Source organism: Antennarius striatus, chromosome 21 (genome assembly GCF_040054535.1).
Source record: "Antennarius striatus isolate MH-2024 chromosome 21, ASM4005453v1, whole genome shotgun sequence".
In the NCBI taxonomy this organism is placed as follows: domain Eukaryota; kingdom Metazoa; phylum Chordata; class Actinopteri; order Lophiiformes; family Antennariidae; genus Antennarius; species Antennarius striatus.
This window is the reverse complement of record NC_090796.1, coordinates 13,067,275-13,085,218: the sequence shown is the minus strand read 5'-3', so window position 1 is coordinate 13,085,218 and position 17,944 is coordinate 13,067,275. Positions and strand designations below refer to the sequence as shown.

The 17,944-nt window shown below is 42.9% G+C and overlaps 1 protein-coding gene across 2 annotated transcripts in view; it reads right to left on the bottom strand.

Moving 5' to 3' along the window:
- Nucleotides 1-17,944, bottom strand: part of myo1d (myosin 1D) — a 60,265-nt gene that overhangs the window by 11,156 nt on the left and 31,165 nt on the right. For both annotated transcript variants that reach the window (XM_068304784.1, XM_068304785.1), the window contains 5 exons: nt 13,210-13,433; nt 12,492-12,630; nt 12,266-12,370; nt 11,786-11,899; nt 6,839-6,993 (listed from right to left, as the gene is read on the bottom strand). In XM_068304784.1, coding sequence (XP_068160885.1) covers nt 6,839-6,993; nt 11,786-11,899; nt 12,266-12,370; nt 12,492-12,630; nt 13,210-13,433 — 737 coding nt within the window. The remainder of the gene's footprint in view (nt 1-6,838; nt 6,994-11,785; nt 11,900-12,265; nt 12,371-12,491; nt 12,631-13,209; nt 13,434-17,944) is intronic.

Genomic DNA, 17,944 nt, shown 5'->3' with positions numbered 1-17,944 from the left:
GTGGCCAAGAGATTAAATATAGCTCGCATCAACATTGTGACAACCACAGCAGAATATATATCCCCACTCAGGGATTTAAAGCAGGCACTATTGTGTTTCAAATCCACAACAAAAGAGACAATGAATAATCCAATTTTTTAACCATTGCAGCATAAAAGTTGAAACACAATAAAACAATTTGTTAGGAATCATGAGGTTGAACCACGAGGGACTCACATGTGTCGAGCTTTTCATTCAGTTTGAACCATTTGTAATTAGTGTCTGATTTAATAAGAGGAAACCAATTATACAATCAGCTGCTGGTACAGCGTGTGACGCTATTTCACATCTGAGGTGGAGGATAAAGGTCAAAGTTCGAAGCCAGACATCATTGTGATGTGTGAATGGAAAGGCTTATTAATGAAGCACAGCATCACTCCAAATAATAACTAAAGGCCTCAGTTAAATTTCATAGAAAAATCACATTTAACTATATCCTACAAACATTATTTATCAGTGTGTGTAGTAACATATACCATATAATGGTTTACACTTTATTACATCCAGTTACATTTAACTGAGACTTAATAAAACAGTTACAGGGGTGCAACCTTAATTTAGAAATGTAACATGATTTCAAAGAGAAATTAGTTTCAGAAGCTTTGCGTTACAATAGTGTTGTCCTTATACCAAATAAGAGTGGGTGTTACGGGGTTAAAACCCCTGTAACACACTCCTCTCACTGTGTTTGTCCTCGTGTGAGAAAAAGAAAGTAGGTCAGACAAAGCTGCACATTCATTCATACACATCGATTAACATATTGTGCATTTTCATTCCTATAACTCGACACTAGTCTACTCAGACAGTAAGGGCACGCGCACACACACACACATGAACACACACACATGAACACACACACACACACACACACACACACACACACACACACACACACAAACACACACATACACAAATGCCACAGATGGATAAGCCCTGAAGACCTTTTGTGACTAAGCAAAGTTTGTTGCCAACTCAACACCTGTTTTATTTAAAAGACACTCTTAGAAATACAAACATTTAGTTTAGAATAGAACTAATACAGTATTTTAGTTAACAAAATAGGCAACTACCTGGTGGAAATTTGCTCATTTACTCTTCATGAACAATTTCAATTGGAACAATCTGAGACAGAATATCAAGAAGAGTAAAGCTCATAAAAAAAAGCTACATCATCTTCCTCTTCTCTAATCTTTTTCTTCTGATGTTCTGTCCATTGTCAACGATCTGATGGCATGTGCTTCTATCCCTGTCTGTGGCATGCGACAAAATGTACCATCATCAGCTTCAGCCAGCAGGGTTTTTAATAGCTCCCATACGTATCAGACAAACACGGATCCCATGGTTGCCATGGGAACTGCATCCGCAGCGCCCCAGAAAGGAGAAAGAGTTAGAGAGAGACAGAGAGAGAGAGAGAGAGAAAGTGAGAGGGCGGAGGAGGAGAAGTGGAATGTGAAGTGAAAAACAAGAGGGGGGAGGCGGAGGAACAGCAGGGGGGCGGGTGATTAATGGAGGAGGAATTAGAGAAGGAGAGATGGAGAGAAAGAGAACAGGGAAGTCTATCAGTCTAAAATATTTGATTCAGCAGAAAGGAATGACCTTGGTGTGGAAGACAAAGGCAGTTAGTTCACTCTCTCTCATTCTCCATTTTTCTAATCACGTCTCTCTAGAACCCCCCCCACACACACACCTTTTTCTCTAAGCCCCCTTTTTATCACACCATTGTAAATCACGTTAGCGTCTTCTTCAGATCAAAATGCACTTTGACACTGGTTTAAAAACGGCTTTTGTTCATAAATACTCACAGAGCTCCAGAGCAACAGATATTATCGCTCTGGAGGAAACTTTGAAAAGTCATTAATAATCAAGTATCATAAATTGGGAGGGGCTGCTCATCAAAGCAGTGCCTGATCCATATCTTCTCCTCATTAGTGTCTTTATAAAATGTGTTTTTTTTCCACCACGTTTTGATGATTGATTTACAGTAGCATAAGGCCCAAACTGTTCCATTGTTCTACTTATTCACAACACTTGGGGTAGCAAATACTGTATGCTCATTAGCATAACACATGTGGTAGACCAATCATCTTTATCCACAGAGGATCTCCTGTAAAACAATTCCCTAACAACTTGTTTCATTTGAATACCTCACTATTAAACAAAAGTCCCCCTATCTGAACTGAAATGGATTAGTCCATTAAACCTTGCAACAGACTGGGGTCGGACTGATTTATGGCCTCTGGTGACTCACTTTCTCTACGCCCACCGTCCATGTTGAGACATCTGTGTAAAAAACAGTGTTTCATTCAGAGATTAGGTTCCTCTGCTGCAATTCAGTTATTATATATGATAAGTACTTTGACACAGAGTCATGTGACTCCCTCAGCTTAACTAGAATGACTATTGGATTGAAGGGTTTCTCTAGATCTGAGATTGTACAGGATTGTACTGGATAAACAGTTTCAGAAATAGGATAAAAACTACTCTTCAATACGGGGGACGAGTTGAGGAGCCTCACCGCCTGAGGACAGGCGCTGATGTGGTGTTTGGTGCTACAGTAACAGATACTTCTTTCCTGTATCTTTAGCCAGATGGCAGCAGGGTGGACAGGCTGAGCCTGGGGTGGGTGGTGTCTGTTAGCATCCTTTGGGGTGGGGTGGTCTTCCTGTTCAGTAGATGAGCACTGAGCCTTCTTGTTTTGAAGTGAACAAATACACCAGTTTGCAATGCTTCCAGTCAGGGTGACTTCTTTTGCTCCTCTAAAGTATTCAGAGAAACTTGGCAGATGAGTTAAGCCTGCTGTTTCCTTAGCTTCCATTCAACTAATCAATAATTGCAGAGCTTTACTCTTAGAGATGCTGCACATCCACTAAAGAAACACTGATGTTCTCCTATCAGAAACTCTCTTTACAGAAAATAAATGATAATTAATTTTTACACTTAAGAATTTACTCCTGTTTCACTGATGCTCTCTGTTCTAAAATCATCTTTTTTCTCTCCGGCTCGTCCATATTAACAGTCTTCCTGAATCGCTTCTGTAGTTTAGGAAGCAGACGGGGGAAGGTTAAACATTCAAGCCTTGAGGGACGGGGGCAGGAGCAAGGGCAGAATATAACATCACTCTGACAGATCGATGAAAGGATGTGGACTGAATGCCACTGCTGACTCATGCAGGAAGGTTCTTAAGGGAGTGGGGGGGGGGGTGAATAAAAGAACAAGGCGAGGAGGAGTCAGACACAGAGGGACAAATAGGTGGTAGATTAGAAGCAAGAAGACAGAGAAAGTATGAATGGATTTAGCCATGCTTGAAGACAGATGTTGTACTGGGGAGGTAAGTCTAGAAACATCTGTCACAGAGGTAGACATGGACAGCCCACAGTGGGGGATGGTGGAATATTAAGAAGGTCCATACACTTACTGGAAACCATAGGCACCATCATAAATCATCACGGGGGGGCAAAGCCACTTAATTATCGGTTAATCCCATGGTTTCCACCTGGGGTGTGCCGATCCTCCACGGGATGGCAAGATAAATGTAGCATCGAGGCTACTGTGTGAGCTATCAGACAGATTTACAATCATGAGTGTATAGAAATCACGATAAATTACATGTATGCAGGTCAATATTTCAATTTGTTATGTGAAACAACAATAATAGGAGGAGCGGAGCAGTGACGCCAGGCGTGGATTTACAGGAACAGGTCACGGATCAGTTTTGTCGCTGACGCATACAAACACAGCAGGGAAGAAAATTTAGCCATTAATCAGCAATGCATTTTTCACACCATGTGCTAAATACATCAAACACTTAAGCCTGTAAAAACACCACACTTTCCTCAGTATATATAACAAGAACATTTGTGCAGAAGTGAGATATTCCTTGGGGGTAAAAATAGAAATAAATGCTGAAGTTTATCACCGGTGAGAGTTGAGGATGTGAATGAATGATTCAAAACCTGGATGTTTTTACATTTCAGATGTCAGTGGGAGACGTGTGAAGGCTGGAAGCGAGTGAAACAGAACCGTCAGACGTAATTATAAAAATGTGTGTCGAACGACGCACATGCCTCCACGACTGGGTTGAGAAACGTGTGAAAATAAGAAAAATGGGACAAAAAAAGTTTATTTAGGAGATATACATCACGTGGCATTTCAATGATTTCTGCTTCGAGGAGACAGGGACAGATTTTATCTCATTATTTGCACCGCAAATGCAGATTGAGAGAGCATGACTGATAAATAAACAAGTTCAGAGCTGGTTGTAATGCATCATCATTACAGGACAGCACTGATGCCATCATTTTATCTCCAAATCCTTCATGACGTAACTGAAGCCAAATCTACCAAATATCGTAAATATCATAATTTTTCATTGGTTCTAGGAAGTAATACTTGCAAAGTGAAATATTCACGTTCATATACCTGTATTTGACATTTTTTGTATTTTGTGGAAACCTTGAACTTAAAAGTGCTTTTATATTTTTACTTTGATGAATGCTGCTACATGTTTGCATTAAAACTTTGTGGGAGCAAATGAACATGTGGAAACGTCTTTTCATCAGTCTCTCATTGATTTTGCACCTACCCTGCTATTCTGGCAGAGGACAGTGGGAGTGCTGCAGTCGTTGCTGTGTCAACACACACACACACACACGCACGCACGCACGCACGCACACACACACACACACACACACACACACACACACACACACACACACAGAGACACACGCAGTCGTGAGAGACAGAGGGAAAAGGAGGGGTGGCTCAGTCTCATCTAAATATAGGCCTCAACAGCAGCACAGCTTTTAATATTTCATGGCCTCCTCTCCAGAAATGAAGACAAGGGGAGCTCCGGAAAAAAAAAAAAAAGGAAACTGTGTGAGACAGGCAGAGAGAAAGAGGTGAGGGTATGTAAAAGGATCGCAAGAGGTTCAGCAGTACAAAGGGGGATGCAGTCAAAAATAGGAAGACAAAAAAATACATGAAAGAATGAGGAGAGGAATGTAGGGAGAAAGAGAGGAGGCATGGGAATCCAACCCCCACACCCTTTGTTTTATGCAAAATAAGACTGAGTTATTTCTGAATTCTTCCACACAACTGCTGCATCAAAGCTAAAGATATGATATTTTCTTGTTTATGGATTTAAAAAAAAAAAAGTGAACACGTGCCAGCCTGGACAGCATGTCGAACCATGCTCACATACAAACTGCTCCAGCTGTCACCAAAATTGAAATTTGAGAAATAAAAACGGATTACTGCCAAGCAGATTTCAAAACTGAAAAAAAGATAAAATAAAATAAATAGAAAATCACGCCTCGTGGCGTCTCGAGCATCCAGATGCAAGTTATGACAAGAGCAGCATTTATTCCCGACGGTATGTCGTTCTGCTTTGGCCTCGCTGTCAGTCAGAGGGGGATAAAGTGCTGCTTTGTTGCTGCGGTAAGCTGCCCTTCTCCCTGCTTGCTGCTGTGCATATTGTGCACCGTGCAGCATGCTGAAGGAGAGATAAAGGTTAAAACCATGTCTACAGGGGGTTGGGTGCAAAACATCTTAGAGGAGACACACAAAAACATACGGAACCGCCTCTCGGAACATTCCAGACTGAAACATGCACCTTAATGTAGTTAGGAAAACACACAGGCAGACACACACAATCACACACACACACTTGCTCGTGCCCTTTGTTCTGTCAGGGTTCTACTGTGATGGATGAGTTTGCATGCAAAGCACATGGCGGGTCATTACATGAGGCTTTTTCAGCCTCGACACCTGCAGAGAAATGAGCTCCACAATGGAAGTAGATACCATCACAGCCTGGCAACAGTGGAGACAATGCTTCATTCAGACACACAATTCTGCCTGCATTGTGCCAGACTACTGTGGCGGAGTCGCTTCAATAACCGGTGAAACGACCACTGCCAGGAGGCAATCAGGGGTCTGGAGCGATCAAATAATCAATAACATTACATAGACATAGCAGCTATGATGTCCAACCTGCCATTTTAGACAGACCATCAAACCTTTGGTGAAGAGCTGTGGAGGAAGGAAACTGAACCTATCTTTATGGTATGGACTTTTTAAGATCATGTTTGCGTCGGTTGGTTGGTTGTTTGCGATTTTAAAAAAAAAAGTTGCACAAAATGTACTAAACCCCCCTCAATGGTGAATGTTCTAAAGTTACATTAGAGTCTAATGTGACATTAGAATTGTCTAAAGATTAGACAATCAGACAAACATAGAAATCTCTAACTCCAACTGCTAGGTGATTTTAAACATCTTACAAATACAAGTGAACTGAGGACAACTTGAGTCCAGAAAGGCTGTTTAATCTTCCTGATGGGTTAAAATGAGCTGAAGGACGAGATACAACATCCACCTGAAATGCTCTATTTTAAAGTTTAACATTAAGGAACAAAAGAGGAGAGGGAGCATATTCTAAAGGTTTGTTAAGGCTCAAGTACATCCTTTATAAATGGATGTATGAATGAACTGAATAGGCTGTTATTCATAGTCTTAATTTGTTAGAATTATATAATGGCTTTGGTCAAATATAGTAGTATGAAAAAAGAACAGTCTGAAGAAAATCTGAAGAAAAAACTTCTGCAGGTTTCAAATCTGTTTTCTCTGCTCCACAACAGCTAGGCTATATAAAGTGAACGCCATGGTTTAAGTTGGGAAAGCTATGACATTCGATCTGCCCCATAATCCTCCTGCAACAGGTCGCTGTAATCAAAACGGCACGACTGGATTGTTAGCGTTTTAGTATTTCAGCCTCTACTGCCACTTGCTGCCCACTACTCACCTCTTAAAGTGGCTCAGTAAGGTGCCAACCAGCTCCCCGATGCGACTCTCATTGGCAGGCACCATGCCCTGAAGGCACACCACCAGGTCCCGGTTGTCCTTGGTGTGGAACACGACCAGCTGGTCCTTCCCAGGAGACACGCTCACCCCGGTCACCTGGGAATGAGCCGGGAAAAGAGAGGACACAATTAAACGCAGGTAATAATGTACACAGAGCCTTTGGAGGAACGCAAACATTAGAAAAGGCAGGAATGTGAGAAATATGACCATCTGTGCTGCTTGTAAACTCCAATACAGCTCATGTGCATACGCAGACAGTATCAGGGTGTATCAGGTTCATTCACTGAGCGGACCGGCCTGGAAATCAACTGCCATAGGAAGTAAAGGGAGAAGACCAAGGGAATAACACACATTCAGCAAATTCTCCTTTGGTGCAAAAGAGAAATAACGTTTTCAATTAAAAGGTACTGCTGTTACTGCTGCATGTTAGCTCACTTTCACAACGTTATTGTGTACGACAAGCGGACAGTACAGACTGACCCAAATTTTACAAATGGGCCAATTACTGAGAGATTAGTCGCAGTTTGATGTGCGTAAGGAAAAAAAAAAGAATGGATGCATTACAGCATAATTCTATTTTCCTTTTATTATGCGTCCAACTGTAGACTTCATATTAATTTTTTTATGGGGTAATACAAAGGCTATACTCTGGTGTCTCACTCCAGACAGCACTTTTAATAAAGATTTATTGATCAGTATCCCAAAGGCTCAATCGTATTTTTCCACTCTGAGGCCCCTGAATCGACATTCCAATGGAAAGCAGTGAGGCTGAAATCCCAGTGTTGTGGTTGGTTTATTTAGCTTTACAGGACACCACTCAACAGGAGGAGGCCAATACCGTCACAGGTAGACTAATCTCTGGAGAGAGAGGAGTTCATTGTCTCTTAATTCCATCTCTCTCACCCTCTTCATGCTCATCATCTGCAGCCCAGCTTTCCTCCTTTGTTACCCCCCTCCCTTTGGGTTTTAGCCATTTATTTCTCTCTTCATTTGTCTTTCTAGGATGAAGCAAGGCAGTGCATGTAAAGGAAACAGCCACGGGGCAGCCAGTCAGGTGACATTAGTATGTGCTCGCCAGACTGCAAAGCCAGGCAAATTCTCCATCAAGAAAAGACAGGACGGCGCCAGCGGCGGTGAAACCAGCTACCTTATTTAGCTTCAACATGATTTCCGTTACTTCTGAAACAACACTTCACGTAATCAGCGTGAATTAGAGCCAAAAGCGAGGCCACACCATCAAGCAATCCACCCACAGTTAATTACATTGAGCCGATTACATTTACATTTATATTAAAGGCTTAATTGATTGGAACGATACTCTTTGTTCTAATGAGCTGGATAATGACACATTCTAATTCACTTCCTTGCTTTTTTTTTTGGTTTTGTGTCTTGACGCACCAAATCAGTCTTAACTCGAGTATGAAATCTTTCGAAGGCGTTTGTCTGCTTGGCCATCTGTTCAACTGTTTGTCTGGCCAAACCTCACAATTCAGACAAAACCCAAGGATGAGGATCCATTTTAGTAGCGCCATCCGACTTAATTGTGTTCATTTGTTTATAGGCTTCTACACGCTAAGATAGTAATGATGATCAGGCTCAACGCTGCAGGATTGGTCTTTCAAAATCTGGGATGCAAGCTGTGAATATGACTATAGGTTGTTAATTCTGAGGCGTGTTTGTTGTGCAACGAACATCTAATGAATCACAACTGTTGTGACGGTGGCATCAGTTAGTTTAAGATTTGCAATTCTGAAAATTTTTATGAGATCAAATAAATATATGTGTGTTCAAGACTGGAACCAATCTGGAGACGTCCCAGTGGAATTAAGGAAATTTGTCATCCCCTGACTTTTTATAGAGGAAATGATTAATCAAGGAAATTATTAGTCGCCTTCATTATGATGTAAATAAGACAAAATGGTTCATGTCATCAACACGTGTCATTGAACCCAGACTGGTTCATTATCCAGCAGTCAGACCTAAATGTTTGACATGGACATAATTAACTGGCTGCCATAAGACAAGTTTTTCCGTTTTCATTTTTTACGTGTTTTTTAGTCAATACTAAACTATATATGTAAAACACATTTTAAGGTCTTTTACTTTATAAGCTTACATGACTAATTACATCTATCATGAACCTCCACACCTCTCTCCATCTGTTTATCTTTTTTTTTTTTTTTACATTACACTGACTTATGGACTACTTGTTCTAGTCTGACTGGCAAGAGACAAATATCTTCTACTAATGTCTTTTTTGTGTTTTCTAAATGTCACGTCCCACCAGTAAACTCCTGCCCAACCTGTGTTGACTGGTGTGCAATGCTTTCTTTCTGTCAAGTGCTCTCAAGTCAGATCCCCTCTGCTCTGCCGCTGTCTTGAGGACATAAGCAGCAGGTTCTCTGAATGTATTCTCACAGGAACGACTTGTTGGTTATAAACCCAATCCCATCACGTTCCCTTACACAGACAGAACAGGAAACAAAAGCATGGAGAGAAAAGGTGATTAAATGATTAGAATATAATGAGCTTAGCTTTGCAGCCATTCATTATGTGAGGCACCGGGACCACCAGTGAGTTGCTTACAGAAAGCAGTCACGATCCCCTCCCCCAAAAATTAAAACGATTTATGCTTTATCACCTTCTCATCCTGATCAGTGGTTGGAGACACAGAGCTTCATCATTTGAAAGCTACTTGCAGCCAGTGGCCACCTCTTATTTTAATACATTTATTATTCAAATGATGCGATACTGAGAATAAACACCTTTTACCTGGTTCCACAGATCAGTTGGGGGGGGGGGGGTGAACGACATGAGAATGAAAAAAGAAAAGCTGCAGGGATCATAAATAAGCCTTGCCAGAAAAAGGAGCAGGCATACAAAAGACCGATTTGTGCACATGCCTGAACGACACCAGACATCAGCTGAGCAGCACTGCTGCTCGGTATCCATGACAACACCGTCTCTCGGGAAGTTGGCATGACAACAATGGGGAGAGAAAAGCGGTAGCAGAGAGAGACAGAGAGATATGGGGTATGAGGTGCGGATGGGTGGAGGAGGAAGCAGGGATAGAATGAAGAGACAGAAAAGTGTGAGAAGGAAAGAAAAGATGGGAAGAAGCAGTGAAATGAATCACTGAAGCAGAAATGATATTTCTTGAACAGAATTTGTTTCATTCAACAAGAAGCCATGCAATTATCTCACGTTTGCCTGGCGGGCGTTAACTGCAGTATCATTCTTTTGGCGGATGGTTGTTGGCTCCTCACTTAAGAACACCACATATATCAGCTTGCCTTCCCCATTTGTTGCCCTGCGGGTTCAGCAGTAAATGCCCGGTACGGGGCAGCAGGTGGAGGCTGTGGTGTTAGCCCATCAGCACTAATCAACAAGGAGAAAACTACTTTCCCCTCTGTCTGACCTTTTCCAATCGATAGCTCCATGTCTTGCTGCTGTGGCCATCAGACTAGTGAACATCTCATTCTTTGCCTCCTCATCTCTTTTCTTTCCACACTTGTTGTCCTCCTCTGTAGATTTTGACCCTAGCCCACTCTTTAGTCTAGTTTGCTTCATATTTAATGCATAAGAAAACCTGGCATTAAGGTAATCAAGAATCACAAGAATCACTAATGGCTGGAAAGATGAATGAACTTCTCTGCACAGACGGTTACAGAATCATTAATATATTAAGACGTGGGAAGTCGTGCAGCGGTGGGGCTCATGCACATGTAATAATCATTATTATTTGATTCAATTTAGCTTAATTGTTGGGTTTATTGTTTCGTGGATGAAAATTGCCTCTATGCTGGCATTATCAAGCTGTGTCATATATATACTATATTCTTTAAGGCCCCATGTCCTCCAACACAGATGCCTTACATACCCCGGGTCCGGTAATGAGCCTCATCTATCAGGTAGGTTTGTGTTTGAATCTGAATGAATAATTGAAAATCTTTTTAATGCACGCTGCTCTCTCTCTCTGTGTCCTCATTTCACATCTACATGCAGCGATATTGGCACCAGGCGTCCGTCACCGAGCTTTCTAAATGCCTCGTGTCAATTTGTCAGACTGAACACTGGGATATCTCGTCACAGTTGTCACTGCACAGCAGCCTCACATCTCACTCATTCCACCAGACTGCGGGAGGGTGTGCGCTTTGGAGATGAAGGCATCACACATCCACTTCCTGCCTCACCTCCCGGGTCAGCAGCTGTGCGAGAAAACTGGAAGAAATGCTAGACGACAGGGGAGACTGTTCAATGGCACGCAGCTGGGTTGTGTATGCTTTTCAGAATCCATTTGATTTTTACGCCCCAAGAAAGAAATGGCGAGTTCACATAATTCCTTTTTAGGATTGTGTTGGCCTTTGCATGAGACAGGCTTTTATTCCTTATTTTATCTCCATCCCCGCAGTTCATGCAAAGTCAAAATTTCCTCCATGTTTATCCTGCGGTCTTCGAACATTCAGCATCATCTATAAATATTTTCTGTCAGGAAAACTTCTATATTTCCTCATGAACTTCAGCATTTCACTGCAGACTTTTCTCTATCACTATCTTTTATAAACACATGTACATTTATTAGAAAACGTTTCATGAGACCAAACTGTAGCAAAAAAATAACAGCTATGAATTATGATAAATATATTAAAGAAAAGAGGGAGAAAAAGAAAAAAACCCCCAAAGTGTTATTTTTGCTCAAACAAAAAGAACACATGTGCACTCGCCATGGAAACGGCCTCTGAGCACCTATCACAGTGTAAGTGTGAATTAAAACCAGCCAACTGCAGAGCCAAATTAGGACTTAGGAAAGTCTGTACTAATACCATTGGTCTTGTGTCTGATGACCTGGTCTGTAATTTAAGGATGTTAAAGACATAGAGCGTCATACGTTGTAGAGGGGGGTGCTCTTCATGGCTTTGTACTGCTTCAGGGGGTCCATCTTGTACAGGTGGCGGTCAGTGATGAGCACAGCCCGGTCCTCTGCCTTGTGGAAATGGTTGATCTGGGAAGCACAAAGCTCCTCATTAGTCACCCCACAGGAGAACTCAACACACACACACACACACACACACACACACACACACACACAGACACAGACAGACACAGACAGACACAGACACACGCACGCGCGCACACGCGCACAAACACACACACACACACACACACACGCGCACAAACACACACACACACACACACACACACACACACACACACACACACACACACACACACACACACACACACACACACACACACACACACACAGCTAAATGCCCTGCAGGGAGCTGGAGAAAACCAGGCTTTGTTGGGTTTGTTTTCTTGTGCAGACAGATACATGCAGTTCCAGGTTGTCTTGAAAGCCTCCTACCTTGCGTACGTTGCAGGAGAACAGAACTCGCATAAATTTGTCTTTTCGCTGAAGTTCGCTGGAAACCAGAGTGAAGGAGGACGCGGTGTCGGGACTGTCTCGCTTCTGTGGGGGAAAAAATACTGTTCAACACTCAGTTTAATAATAAAATTAATTATTAAGGGTAAATAATAAAAATTATTTCTTTATAGTTCTCATCAATCTTGAATACATCCCATTTACTTACCAGGTAGTTTCCTTCCCAGGCCCTCTGGAGACCTAAGTCGGCCCTGTGTCCCTTCAGGGCCTCCAGACAGGCTACTTTGGCTCTCACCTGAAGGGCCTCTTCTGGAGAGAGGCCTTTGATGAGTGTCCAAGCCCACCACCTGGAGGGAATACACATTGAAATCGAATTTTTCCAGTGTGGTTACGGCGTAAAGTCCTGATAGCTCACTCAGTGGGATCTGCAGCAGACCCCAGCTGCTCTGACTTTTACTCACACATCCTGACAGCCAACAACATTGTCTAGGAAAGATATTTTCTTTCTCTGCTTAGCTTCAAATATTAAAGAAAAAAAAAAAAGCCAAACCAAACAGGCATAGGGATGAAAGGCAGTAATGAATCTTTGATGTATGAAGAAAAAATCAATACTCAGTGTGAGCCGAGGGCAGGACGAAAACATGTAAGTTGCTTCAAATGGACTCATCTGGATGTAAAATACTGGAGGCCTTGAATTCTCCTGTGATTCGGATCCACATTTAGTTCAACCAGTTTAAGAAAATTGATACGCATCAAAAGAAAGCAATGGAAAACATTTTAGTTCCGTAAAATTCATCCTCTCCCTTCAGTTCGGATGATGTAACAGAGTAGTTGGTGTCTTGTAAAAAGAGAGCTGACCCAAGAACCTGCCTCTGAAAGGAAGAACAGCAGACTTATACTCACATTTATGTTTAAAGTAAGTTTACCTGTTGTAGATGTTCCTGAGCGCGTCTTCAAACTTGCGCAGGACTTTGGGCGGCGTGGGCCACTTCACGTGCCTCCCATAATCCTTCATGGACGCCACATTTTTGAAGCGCCTGTTCACCTCCCGGATGTAAGACTTGACTTTGTAGCGTCGGTAGGCCCGCAAGATGACGAGGGCTGCCCGCATCCGCCGGTATCGCATTCTCGCTAGCGTTCCCCGCCACACCTGCAGACACGTGATGACATAATAAAAATGTAGACGTGGAACTCACATCGCAAAGATGAACGGTTAAGACTGAAGCAGCAGATGCTGGGATGATTTAAACAGTCCGAAAGCAAATATTTAGAATTTCAAAAAACAGACACAAATGTAGATTTCAATGTGGCACTTTCTGCTTTTACAATTAAATGAAGTACGCCCAAACTTGTGTGCGACCAATCATGGGTACATGTGGTTATGCGACCCTCTAAAGCATGAATAATAGATGCAAGTGACACCCAAGGGAGCCATAAATCCTGATCCACCCTGACTGAAATCACCACCATATGCTCCTGTATTCATGCAGTCACTCCCACTTTCTTACACACACACAAACACACACGCACACACCTTCTCAATTATTTATAATTTATTAGACCACACTGTACCTTAATGCTCCTAAATAATCATAAACAGAGTGCATTTAGTGTCACAGCCTGAACAGTGATGAATTACAGGCAGAACTGCACAGTGCACTGGAGGGCCACTTATGGATATAATCTAAGTGTGATGCAGAATAATCACAGAGATCAATTTAATCTTTCCAAATGTGGGGGTGGCTCAAAGGCACGAAAAAGGATTTCCTGCATTTGCATATCGAAACTGTGGAGGAGGCCGTTTGCACCTGATGAGACTGCTGCTGGAATCATTTGCAGAGGAGATAAATCACCAGCCACCGGGACATAGACGGTAACTTTTAAACCAAATGTTTTACACATGTGTGTTCTCTGATATGAATTGTTCTGTTATGCACAGGGATACAATGTGTAGCCACCTCCACTGAAGACTGAGAGAGAGAGGGAGGCCTTCTTAACAAGCTGAATCATGCTGAAATCAATAGAAAGAAGGCCAGTAGGCCGTTTAAATCACAGAACCAGCTCAGTCACATTGTGTTTTTCAAACAGTGGAGGTTTACTATGGATTTTTCAAGGCTGTAAAGTTTGTGCAATCATGTTATGTCCTGTAACTAAAGAGAAATCTCTCCTCTGCATGTCAGCTCATATAAACCAAAGCCCAGGCTCAAAAGGCGCTTCGCTAGCAAAATGGAAGTTGACAACCTTTTCCCCCATGCTGTACAGCCTCTAATACATAATGGATGACAGTTTAAAAAAAAGAAAGAGGAACGACTGCATATTCATCACTAATCAACCCCTGACATGACATGTTCAGGGTAATGGTGGCTGGAGAAAAATAGATTTTTTCACCTGGACTGACTGAAGTTGTCTCTGTGGACAAGGTGAAAAGCATGTATATTCAGACTTTATTCTGGTCAATCAGACACATGTGGTCCCACATAACGCATGTTCAATGTGAATAAAGCACAAAATCTGCCAAATTAGATCTTGACCGGGCTCAGATTAAGATGTCCCACATGGTGCAGGAGACTACGCCAGCCTGACGACTGCGTTCATGCACTCATTAAGTAAATAAAGGGACTGTGGCTGGGGGTGAGAAGCAGGAAATAAAACTAAAAACACCAGACACAAAATATCCTCGCTGTCTTCTGAGCTTCATTAAGGTGTGTCACACATGGGGAAGTGGTGAGAGGTTCTGAGTTATGATGACACCATCCAGCTCCGCTCCAGCAAACACGATAAACGTGCTCTCTGTTTCTGGAACAGCAAAGCAGAGTGTCTGTGACGCCACTGGCGAGCCGATGAAGATGGCACTCGAGGGGAATGTGGATAAATCAGGCCGATAATAAGGCCCTTGACGGTCTGTCCCCCACACTCTGCCGGCCAATAAAGCCATCTGATCATCGTTTTAGAGACTCTGGCATCACCGCGCCCGCCCTCCGCGAGCTTCGGGGGCTCAGGATTTACGAGCTCATCAAAATCAGATCGGGGGTCTTTCATTGCAACACAGCAGGACATATAACTTGGTGTTTCCATGTGGTGGGTGGGTCTGGAATGCATGCTGGGTCCAAACACTCGCAAATCACAAGTGCCGGGCAACTGGTGAACGGATCACCATGCAGAGCAGAGCAGAAACCAAACAAGATCCAATAATGTCCTTTGGATCGTTTTTAATTTTGAAGCAATGGGGCTGCAGCTCTAATGAAAGGCCATTAACCCAACTGCAGTGTTTGCAGTTTGAGAGGTCCGACACAAAATCCCTTCACCTTGTCGCCTCGAGGGGGAAACGCGTGAACGATTTGCGACATAAAGACAGACAGGCTGGGTCCGCGGCGCCGACACACTCGAATGCAACTCGCTGCTGAACGCCTGAGTTTCCACATCCTCTGGGGAGGCCGAGTTGGTTTTCCAGAGACAGAAGAAGATGGAATCAAGAGGGTGTGACGCAATTTAGCAAGGCTGAAACATGCAGTGAGTGCAGTCTGTCATGGCAGGGAGGTATGGGGCCAAAGCACAGTCCAGCAGTCATTATCATAAATTAATACAGTCCTTTGGGGAGGGAGGGGTTGCCACACACCCACCAGTAGCACTAATACCCCTTTACAGACACTGATTCTCATTAAAAGATGTTTAGCCTTGGGCTAACGTGGCCTACCACGATTAGAAAGTGCTCAAAGTGGTTTTGAATAATACAGCTTCAGACGGGTCAGTGCTGAAGAACGTAATGAGAGTCTCTGGGCGGTCCATCCGTCAGGTAGATGGAATGGGACCAAATAGATTGTAAGAACAATGGTCAGCAGAATTAGCCTGAAGTGACACAATAAGCATGGATGGATCATCCATTAATATCTGTGAATACTGTCTACATTCACACCATCATGTAGAACAGTAAGAGTCTTCAGAGGATCATGAAAGCATCTGCACAGGATGTTTCCTTATTATGAGGAAAGGATCCTAATTATCTACTGGTAGGACAGACTGGAGCTGAAAACAATGGATGAATCCATTAAATATCTGCTGTGCTGCTTTATGGATTCTCCTTAGAGATTTAGAACATGCATTTAATTTAGACGGATTCCAGTGGGTACTGCTTTTTCTTCATCATTAACAACCCTAAATATCCACCAACGACGGGTCAAAGAGTCGATGCATTGATTAGCTGATCAGCAAAAACCTAAAGCCTCCTGGTGGAGTTCCTTTTGAATCCAGTCTGATCAACAAAATGCGGTCAATCGTATCTTTTTGGGAAGCTCCTTTCTTTCAAAATACAGCCTGTTTTACCAAAAAGCGATATCATGACAATGTTTTTAGATGCTTTAATCGAGAAACGACTGCGGTTTTTTCACTCTGATCATTCTTGTGGAGGTGATAGCTTTGCCGGATTGGAGGGGATCTGAGGATTAGAGATGGTGTTTCTGCTGAGGTCTAGAAGGAGACAGATCAGTTCTGGAGTCAGGGTTAGCCTAGCGTTAAGTAGCCCATTATTCCCATGTGTCACAGAAAGCCAACCACAGTCGACTCCCTTTACCACATTCTCCACATATTTGATATAGCGCCATTTAGCGCCTCCAGACACGAGTTATCTAACGGGAAAGAACACAAAATAAAGATCCTTTATCCTATTTAGAAGTCTTCATTTCACTCCAGCTTACCCACCCCCATGGCAATGTTGTGAAAGCTGACTACCCAAGACATAACACTCTTCTGATAAACCCACTGCTACATGTAGACTGTGTCAAGCTTTGGAAAGCAATTAAGGCGGCCGCTATGGATACACGGGGGGGGAGGTCTCTTTTCTCATCATTGCTGCTGGTCTGACAAGCGTCGACAGTAAACGCAACGTGGATGGCTGAGTTTGAATTTATGAAATATTCATTTTAAACAAAGTGCAAGAGGGGGTTGGTTTATGTTTAATTTATAACATCTGTATTTACTATACATGACGGATTCACTTCCATTCACCAAAGACTGGTTAGTATGATGGAGAGAGAGAGGCTCCAGTGCTGAGGATGCCAGACCGAAAGCAGGAGGATGCCGAACAATCACCGGTAAATGGGTCCAATCCCAACTGGAATAGATTTCATCTGGGGCAGATTGACCGGCTCTGGATTGGAAAGACGAGCAGAGTAAGAAAGGAGTGAAGAATGGGGTGACTATCAAGATTAAATGGAGCTGTGAAGGAGCCCACTCTTCCCAGTCTGATCCTAACCCTCTAGGACACTCCACCTCGTCAATGGAACACTAACGGTAATTCAAAAGAGGGTAAAAACAACAACACAGAAACAAACATGACCTAAAGATCTGGACAGGAAACGGTGTCATAAAGGCACCCGACTTCAGGACGTGTCTACACACTGGTTGTTGTTTTGCTGTTGTTTACTGAAGCAAGGCTATTATTATGAGTACACAAGGAAAATGGAAAAATGAGGAGCATGTTTGAGCCCCACACATGAGCTGACAATCCTGGCGTCGTGGTCCCAACTGGCATAAGGTGGTGGGTGTGCCAGGAGCTGATAAAGGGGGTTGCTTGGCACAGTAGATCAGACTCAGGGTGGGACGTTTGTTTGAGTAACACAGATATGGAAGTCAACACTGCCATCATGCCGCTGTTTGATTTGGCCT